The sequence below is a fragment of the Octodon degus genome, unplaced genomic scaffold (assembly GCF_000260255.1).
Source record: "Octodon degus isolate 3935 unplaced genomic scaffold, OctDeg1.0 scaffold00034, whole genome shotgun sequence".
Classification (NCBI taxonomy): Eukaryota; Metazoa; Chordata; class Mammalia; order Rodentia; family Octodontidae; genus Octodon; species Octodon degus.
Genome location: NW_004524610.1, coordinates 1504452 through 1514165, shown reverse-complemented (window position 1 = coordinate 1514165; position 9714 = coordinate 1504452). Strand labels below are relative to the sequence as shown.

The 9714-nt window shown below is 50.6% G+C and overlaps 1 protein-coding gene across 2 annotated transcripts in view; it reads right to left on the bottom strand.

Moving 5' to 3' along the window:
- Positions 1–9714, bottom strand: part of Slc35f1 (solute carrier family 35 member F1) — a 137928-nt gene that overhangs the window by 68233 nt on the left and 59981 nt on the right. For both annotated transcript variants that reach the window (XM_004630226.2, XM_023714261.1), the window contains exon 2: positions 601–728. In XM_004630226.2, the coding sequence (XP_004630283.1) occupies positions 601–728 (128 nt within the window). The remainder of the gene's footprint in view (positions 1–600; positions 729–9714) is intronic.

Here is a 9714-nt window from a genome sequence, read left to right as displayed (position 1 = left end):
GGAGGAGGGGGAGGAGGAGGAGGAGGAGGAGGAGGGAGGAGGAGAGAAGGAGAAGATAGAACTCAGTAGCTATCTTCAGGCATTATGCATTTTAGGAATTTTATCCACATCTTTCTTCTTTTCCTTCAGATTCTAATCTTTACATATTAAAAAATAAGCTAAAAGATTATTAAGCAGCGTGATTACTTCATCTATTAACATCCTAAAACATTAAGTTGTGATACAAATAGATTTATTTTTGCACTTATTAATAGTTCTTCTGATACAAAACTAGTTGGCAACCCTTTTTTTTTGTTGTTTGTTTTTTGGAGGAACCGGGGATTGAACTCAGGCCCTCGTGCTTGCCAGGCAAGCGCTTATTCTACTGAGCCGTCTCCCCAGCCCCATAGTTGGCAACCCTTGAAGTCATCGGTTCTTTTTCCACATTATTGATGATTACCACAGCGTATTCAGAACACAGAGGAAAGCGTTGTCCAATTACACTTGAGTTATGAAAATTAATGGAAAATCCATGACGCCCGAGTTCATTCCCACACAGCCTCCCTCTTACTCCAGCCCTCTGGAGGGGCAGGACCCCGGCCCCCCGAAGGGCCCACGTACCTGCACACTGGTCAGCGTGGTGTACTGGTAGGCCTTCACCACCAGGTAGTTGGCCTCCAGGTCAATGAGGCCCAGGATCAAGTACTTCCACCACCTTCGCCGCAGAATGGCCAGGAGGTTTTCTTCTCCTGTGAGACAAAGTTTAAAAAAGCCGTGAGGAGGCCAGCGAGATAGCTCAGTGAACTAAGCGCCTGCATTGGCGAGTGCAGGGACAGGGGTTCGGATCCCCTGTACCACATGCCATGCCGGCCCTGCCCCCAGGCGCACTGATTGGGCCACCAGACCGGGCGTGGTGGCTCACACCTGCAATCTCAGTGCTGGGGAGGCTGAAAACAGGAGGATCGCTATGAGTCTGAGCTGTGTAGTGACACCTTGTAACAACCAAATACATAAAAAACCCTTCATGCAGCCAAGAAGTAAATAGACCTTAGTGTAACCTTCCATGCAGTTGTATCACTTGATGCATTTTACTTTTCTTGCTTCCAAAGCATCTCATTGTGGCTGAGAGCCCTATTCAGGGTCTGTGCATGTTTTTGAGGATGGAGCCGCTGCAGCTCAGAGGGCAAGTCGCCGCTCACACGCTGCCTTCCCTGCTCCTGGCAGCTGCTGTTTGAGCCATGCCCTCTTGCCCCTTCCTGAAGACAGCAGTCGCCACTCTGGAGAGGGCCGGGGTCCTCCAGCCAGGCTCTTGCCACTGGTGCACACATTGCACTACGACAACCAAAGAGATCTTGAAGACCTTCGGACACCAACACAGATTTGCTATATAAATGGCGTGCCAAAGGCAGGAGACAAGTGGCTACCCGCACAGGGCAGGAGCCCCAGCTCTCGCCCAGACCTCAGCAGGAGGGTTGCCCATGGCTCCCCCTGCTCCCCGAGGCTGTGATGGGGCCATTCAGGTGGGAGAAGTCGGGCTCATTCCCTGGCTGCTCACTCCCTGGCTGTTATCCTGCGGCCAAGGCCGGGGCATGGTGAGGTCCGTGCTCACGGTGACACAGTCAGTGCCCACAGGCTCCAGCCAGTGCTGTGCTATGGCCACAGCTTCTCCTAACAGTGGAACCTTCCTTTAAAATAAGTTTCATTGCAAAAAGTTTCCAACACGTAGAAAAGTAGAGCAGCCTGAGGAACAACCGGCTGGTAGTGTTCCTGCTCCAGCACATGTCAGCTGACAGCGGGCCTATGTGCCCTGCCCCCCACCAGCGACCTGCCCAGGTGATGTCCCAGGTCCAGTTCAGTCCCAGGCCTTACAGCATCTCCTCTGTAACAATTTCTTCTGCTCATTGCTAGGACGTAAGACTGTAACACAGATACAACAACAACACTCTAATCATATTTAAATGAACCTGAATTCCAGATATCCTGTCAAGGGTTTGGATTTCCACTTGTGCCATAGAAGTGTATTTTTAGGTTTTTTGAATTAGAATGCAAATAAGGTCTGCATGTTGCAAGCAGTTGAGTTTTCCTTGTTTGTTGTCTAATCTGCGGATTCCTGACTACTATGGCAGGTTAGGTTGGTGACATCGCCATTTGGCCAAATGACCGTGTTTCTCCACACCCTGCACAGTTCCTCAGAACCTGGGTCACGTGGATCTCGGGTCACTCAGCCTGGGCAGGCCTGAGGTTCAGTGCCTCACACCCTGGCCCTGCGTCCCAGTCAGCGCCGGGGCCACCTGGGGACAGGGCAAGCTGGAGCACCAGGTGGTGGCCTTGACCGCTGCCTGGTCTTGCTGATTGTGCTTCAACATGTTCCTCTTATCTGTTTCCTAATTACTGATTGGAACGGAGGCGTGGTCAGCCTCGAGCTTGTGGCCTTTGCGCGCCTGTCCATGTAGAAGAACGCAGAGCGCAGTGGTTGGCTGTCTCTTCCTTTGTAACGCTCCTAGCAGCCCTTTATGGCTCAGGCACCAGCATTCACTAGAATGCTGAATACTAGAATGGAGATACGGAATGACGGTGTTTGAACCCTCTACTTCCTTACGTAGAATATTATTACCACAAAGACAAATCTCTCAGCTACGAGTTAGCTACTCAGCATTAGAGTTATATAAAATTCCAGGGGAAAAGCTTTGTTTTGGTTTGCCATTTTCAAAATGTCTGGGGTCAGCCGGTTTTCACTGGTGACCAACTTGCTTTCTACCAGTACTTGTCAGGCGGCGGTTGCTGCGGCTGCTGCTGTTTTAAATACGCTTGGATCTCGCGAGCACCATGTGCATTTCTGCACATTTCAGGGATTTCACCGGAAAGGCTCTTCGGGTTGGGCTCTGAGTCCTTGGGACGCAGCGCTGTGGGCTTCGAGCACACACTTGCTCTTCCACGAGACAGGATGGTCCAGGCTCAACTTCCACATTGCGCCTGCAGACCCAGACCTCAGCAAGCACTGTGCAGAGGGCTTTGTCTCCTGTGGTGGAAAGCTGCATCTAGGAGCCCCTCTGCATGCTGTGGCCCTTGCTGCCCTTAGGCTGACGTGAGGAAAAGTCTCATGCCGTGAACGTGCTCATCCACGTTTTCAGCTGGAATGTGCGAGCGTACGCGTGTGTGTCGCACAAGCATCCCATGCTACCATTGCACTGCTCTCAGAATACCTCTCTGAACGCAATTGCAGAAGGACAACACAATAGTGGTGCCTCTCGTTCATTTATTAAATATACCACATAAGCAGTGAAGCGTTTTCAGAGTAGTGGGTGCTTTATAAGAAAAGCCAGAGCAGGCTTTGGAAAAATGTCTGAGCTTCTAAATCCAGTCTCATGGCTGAAAAATACCTTCCTCACACGGCATTAACGACAGAGCTGTGATTTACCGAGTATTTATTGCAAGCCAGGCACGTCCTTTACATGTTCCCCTCACTTGATCTTTACAGCAACACTCTCCAGTAAGCGGTGCTGCCTCCTTTCACTAATGAGCAACTTCCCAGGATGGCCCAGGGGTCAGTGACAGTGGGGCTGTCACTCAGTCTCCCTGGCTCTGCATTTTTAGCCTAGATTTGCAGGCCACTGGTGCAAGAGGGGTCATGAAGGCAGTGTGCTGGCCTCAGTGGAAGTGGCCTTGGCCTCTGCTTGGCACAAGGGGTGGGCCACAAGGCCGAGCGGGCAAGCAGGTGGCCACATTTTGCTCTGCCAGGCATGCGGTCAGTGAGGCCCGCGCTGCTCCGGTCCCTGCCGGGTCTTGCTGCGTGTCTACCGCGACAGCTGCACTCATGGCGGAGCTCAGGCCAGCTCTTTTGGTGTGTCGTCTCTGGCACACGGGCAGTGGCTAGCATACAGGGGTGAGCTCGCCGTGGCCCTGGCCCTCTCCCCATGTGTCACTAGCAGCTACACAGCTCTTTGTTCAAAGGAAAATTCACAGAACTGACCGAATCATCTGCTGATGTCAGGAGGCAGCCGCGCCAATTACAGGACAGTTCCAGGAGGCACATGGGGTCACTTTTCACAAAATAGGAGGAAGAAAAGAAAAATGCTCTTGTCACTGAAAAAGACAAATGCGTATTTCCAGAGCAGGCTCACCTCAGGAAAACAGAGATTTATACTAATGCAGAGTTCCATTAGAATACTTTGAATGGTTTCAAATCAAAACCTCACCCACCCTCCTTCCCAACAAACCATCCTTAACCAGCTCAGGCTAGTGAGCAGTAATTCCTGTTATAAGTGATATCTTCACAATGGCAGAAACTTGGGGGACAGAGCACAAAATCTGATGCTCTTTCAGGATAGCACATAATGACATGCATTGCTTAAATGCACCTAGATGGTAGAATGGGGGCCGTGTGTGTGTGTGTGTGTGTGTGTGTGTGTGTGTGTGTGTGTGTATGCCCCGCGAGCACAAATGTATTTGTTTTTCTTTGAAATCAAGCCTGCAACATCCTGGGGTATGGTTGTGTTAAGCTATGTCTCATACACGCTCAAGTTCTTGACTAAGAAAGGGAGAGTCAGTCACAGTAAAGGAAGAGCGATTACGAAGTTTCCTGGCACAGACCCAAGAGCACCCCGCATCTCACAGCAACTTCAGGTGAAAATTATCAAGACCCATGAGGCAGCACTCCTGAGCCACAACTGCAGGTCTGGGAGGGAGGAAGCTCCGGAATTCCCAGAAGGACTCACGGAGCCTGACGCTCAGGAAATGGCCACTGAGGGAGAAGAACCTGCTGACGACCAGGCTGGAGCAGAGCCCAGGAGATGCGCTGTGCCAGGCTTCCATGACATCTGCTCTTGGGGTTGGCACACCTCTTTCTGACGTCAGTCTCGACCAGCTGTACAGAAATCCCCCGCCAGGGATGCCCAGCAGGAAGCTTTCCTGTGCAGGGTACTGTTGATTAGGGCTGCATTGTGAGCCACAGTCCAAGGGCTGTTCTAGCTCCCATGGCAACCTGGGCCCCAATCTAAACGGCATCACTGGTCCTTCCAGCCTGGCCAACTCCAACCCTCAATGCCCCAGTAGCCACTGATGAAAGTCAGACCTTTGGGGTCCAAGATAAAATTCTTCATACGTAGCTGCCTACATAACTACCTTGAATAGGAGTTTTAGTAGGGGACCCTAGCTCCCACAATAAAGGTTAAGTTAAGAACACTGACATCCAGGCCGGCCAAATAGCTCAGGGGATTAAAGCACCCACAAATAGGTGCAGGGCTGGGAGTTCAATCCCCAGGCCTGCCATGCCAGCCTTGTCCCAAGGGCAGGTTGAGATGGCAATTGAGACTGGGCATGATGGCACGCACCCTACTCACTATGAGTCCAATCTAGTAGTGAGACCCTGAACACCCTGTAGATCCTTCCCGAAAATACGAAAATATATATATTGATAGCCATATTCAGTGAGGCAGATCTACTTAGGAGCATGCTGGTTGCCTGAGAGGAGCTGCACACCTCAGTACCACAGTGCGGGGAGCACCTGGGTGACAGCACAGCCCCACGGCTGTGGGGCAGTGCCCAGAGGAAGTGCGGCTGTTGTGATCTGTGGCATCCATGTATCTCCTTGGTGAGAGGCTGCCAGCAGACTGACTGGACAAACCCGAAGGAAGGGGCTCTGGGACACGGTGGCAGTGAAAGATGAAGCGAAGCTGCCAGACGGAAGGGCACACCACGGCCTGCACAGAGGCTAGGGTGGGAGTCTGCACCCGTGTGAGGCTTCGAGTTCGAAAGTCAGGTGATCTTCACGAGGAAACGTGAGTGCAAACCTGGCTGCCACCTGGCAGGCTTGGGCTTCATGGAACAACACAGCGCCCGGGGACTTGGAGTCTCCCCTGCAGCCGGTAGTGGCAGCGTTGCGCCGGCAAGTGGGTTTGTTCTTCCGTAGGGTCTCCTCTCCAGGAATAGAAAGTGAGGCTCTGAATCGCAAAGCTGGTGTTAAATTCAGAGTGGGCTTCCTTTCACATCCCAATTAGATCTCGTGCACTGGCGTCATGGAGAGGCGGAGAAACCCACCGCGTGCGGGCCCCGGCCGGACTTTAACAGTTGGCAAGGGACTTTATATGTGAGACTTCAGACGTCCTAAAATTGTTTGTATACTTTTCCTGACTTTATGACCGTCTCTGTATGACTTCACTGTTGCCTTTTATATCAACATAAAGAAGAGCAAGCTAGTGGTTGTGCTTTCTCTCCTAAGATGCTTCAGAATCACGGGGATTTTAGGTGTGTGGAAAAGTGAGAAGTAAAAATGTGATGGATAAAATCACATATTTTCAAAAAAGATGACAGACAGCTCAAAAAAAAAAAAAAAATCCGGGGAGTGAGATTTCTCAGTTTGAGTGATTTGGTCTATGTTGAAATATTTGCCTCAGCATGAGCAGCAGACTGAGTTGATGACTGGAGCTAGAAAATCCGCTTTTCATTATCAGTGCCAGAAACATAACTTGGAAAGAAATAAGCTCCCTGTCAGAATCTACGTTGGTGCAGCCACATGCACGCACGCTGACTTTCCTCCCTGTCGCTGTGTGGCTAGCTTGTGGCAGCGTCACAACCCTAACGACGTACATCATTTAAAATTAGTGAAGCGATGCTACACAAAATAAGGCTGTATTTCAAGGTCAGCGCCAGGCACAGAGAGCCTTTATGAAATGACTTGTACAACATGAGCAGCAAATCATCCGGTAAAATTTAAAACCAGGACAAAGAAAGCCACCTGCTATGTGGGATGCACGCGCGTGGGGAAAATGTCTAGCAAAAGCAAAGCCGGTGCGAGGACCCTGGCCCCGTTCCTCCCCAGCAGGACCCGAGCGTGAGGGGTCCATAACTGGCTCGAGGCTGGAATTTGGGGAAGGGGGCCTGAGATAGGGGCTAGCAAGGAAGGGCGCTTCAATTTTGTCTGCACTACTTTTTCATTAAAGAAAAAAATGAACTTCTGAAACAAGCAACCCTAAATGTGAATGCTAATGAAATCAAGGTGGAATTTCCAATCTTTCTGTACTTAATCATACTGGTAATGAAAAAATTATACAGAGTGCATGCAAATTCCGAGCCACGACTCTAAAGCGTCCACTCGCGGATTTTGTTTCTTCCCAGCTAATTAGGGAAGAGTGGGGGGTTACAGCACTAGGCACCTTTGGCGCGCCGGTGTTCGCGGAGCCTGGTGTGTGCGCGGATGAGGAGGCGCGCTACCGCAGGGCCTGCGAGCGCTTTGCTCCCTGTGAGCCAGGGCCGCAGCGCTGACCGCTGACCGCCGCGGACGTGCATCAGCAGCGTGGGTCCGTGTGCTCAGCTCCTCTCAGTCCTTCTAAGTGATGCATTTTTTAAGCTCAAAATTAAAAATCACTCTCTCGCTTTCCTCAATAACTCACACGCCGAGTGTGCTGCAGGCTTCCAGGCACTTGCCCCGAAAGAACACATTTATTTAGGGTGCTTCGCTTCTTGGAGTTCTTCAGTAGACCAGCAAAGCGGCTGATCCCTCGTGGGCACCCGGCGAGCGGCCCTGAGGCCGCGTCCTTGCTGTGGGGTCCTGGGCCGGCTTCTCCCCGCTGTGCGCTGAGACGTGCCTGCCTCGCTCCTTGGGGTGCAGGAGCAGCTGGTTCATAGTCCTGGGATGGACACTCGGAAGGCGCGGAGCCCGCAGGGGCGGGGACAGAAGAGCAGAGAAGGAGCCTGAAAAGTGCGAAGGAGGTGTCATGATAGGCGTGCAGGTCGCGCAGACAGAAAGACTTGTAGTCTGTGGACACTGGCCTGGGGTCCTTCCTCACTCTCAACTGGTGAACCTGCCTCTGCAGAGGGACCCCTGTCACTGGAGCACCTTTGTCGCTGGAGAGCTCGTGCTGCCCCAAGACACAAGTCACTTGCTGTGGCAGTCGCTGGGAAGAGGACAACAGCAGCAGTCAGGTGTGCAGAACCCCAGAGCCTCCTGGAGAGCAGCGGCGGTGACACTTCCACAAGGCCCCGTCCCCAGTTAGTCACCATCAGCCAGGCTGGTGGCACACCGCCATCCCCAGCGCCTGGAGAGCTGAAGCAGGAGGTCGCCAAGGGTTCCAGGCCAGACTGTCCTACATAGAGAGACCCTGTCTCAGAAAAATTAAAAACTTAAATATCTAAATATTTGGTAAGGTTGTAGCAAAAACTGATGCTATCAGCATTCTGAACACCCCTTGCAGTACTGCATTTTTCTAGAACCTCACAGCTATGGCTTTCTTTCTTTCTTTCTTTCTTTCTTTCTTTCTTTCTTTCTTTCTTTCTTTCTTTCTTTCTTTGGTACAGGGTCTCACTACACAGCTCAGACTCGTAGCAATCCTCCTGTTTTCAGCATCCCTAGTGCTGGGATTATAGGTGTGTGTTACCACACCTGGTCTCAGTGGATGGCTCAGCACGCTCAGCCATGGGAGTGGAAAGCATGTGGTGCTGGGGATCAAATCCTGGTCCCTGTGCTTGCCTAGGCAGGTGCTCAGGCCATTGAGCTATCTCGCCAGACCCACATTAATGTTTTGCACTGCCTTGGACACTGTGTCTACTGTGGTTCTTTTTTTTTTTTTTTTTTTCAGTACTGGGGATTGAACTCAGGACTCTGCACTTGCCAGGCAAGCACTTATCCTACTGAGCTATCTCCCTGTCCCTCTACTGTGGCTCTTAAACTTGAGAGGGCACAAGTCACCCACAGATCTGGGCCAGGACTCAGCCTGTGGCCTTTCAAAAGCCCTCAGAGATGGTGCTTGTCTCTGATCTGCCCTGGCATTCTTGGTTTAAGTTGGATATCTCCAGGGTTGCTGGCCAGTAACTGTGGAAAGGACAGGCAGGTTGCATGTGTGAATGGACTGGACCTCCAGGGAGGTCTGAGGCAGGGGACCCCCAGGTGTACTGTGGCCTTGGGCTCCTGCCTTCCCAGGGGTATACCCCACCTGGACCTGTCATACTGCTCCTCTGAATTTCTAGTTCTTACCAACATATCCTTCTGTTAGTCTGGAACTTAACAGCCTCATGTTGCTAAAGTGTGGCACGCATGTCACTTCTTCTGTGCTGAGTAGTAGTGAATTTAGGGAGAGCCAGCCTGATCCATAACCCTTTTCTGTTACATTCATATGACCAAACGTGGTCTCATTAATAAGTACCTACTGAGCTGTTGCAAACCAATCTTGATCCATACGCACTCCAGATCTACTTCACAGAAACTAAGCTCTCCATTTTTATTATCTTCTACTACATACATGCTGTAGCCAGGGACCTCCTAGGCTGCCAGAGATTTTATCCATTTATTAGTGATGTGTCTACTCCAGCATCATGAGATTCGGCACACTCACTGAGGATGCCTGACAAGGTAATGATCCCTGCCGAAATGTACAGGAATAGCTGTGTAGCAATCCTAAGTATTTTGTACACACACACACATACACATATATGAGATAGATATAGATATGTTTTTTTTTGTTTTTCACTACAAAATGGTCCTCCATTTATATTCCCCTTTTTGTTTTGTTTTGTCAGAGATGGGTATTCCATTGCTATTCAAATATTGTAGATGCTTTAATTCAGCAAAATAATCCAATATAGTCCAATAGCCCATAATGGTAGTGGGTTACCAGCAGAACTGGCAATGTCAGAAGCTGTTGATGTGAGCCTTTGTACTAATAGTGTTTAGACAAGATATCATGCCTGCATCTTGTACTCTGAATAACTACTACAAAGACAACATGTAATGTAGTACTCATT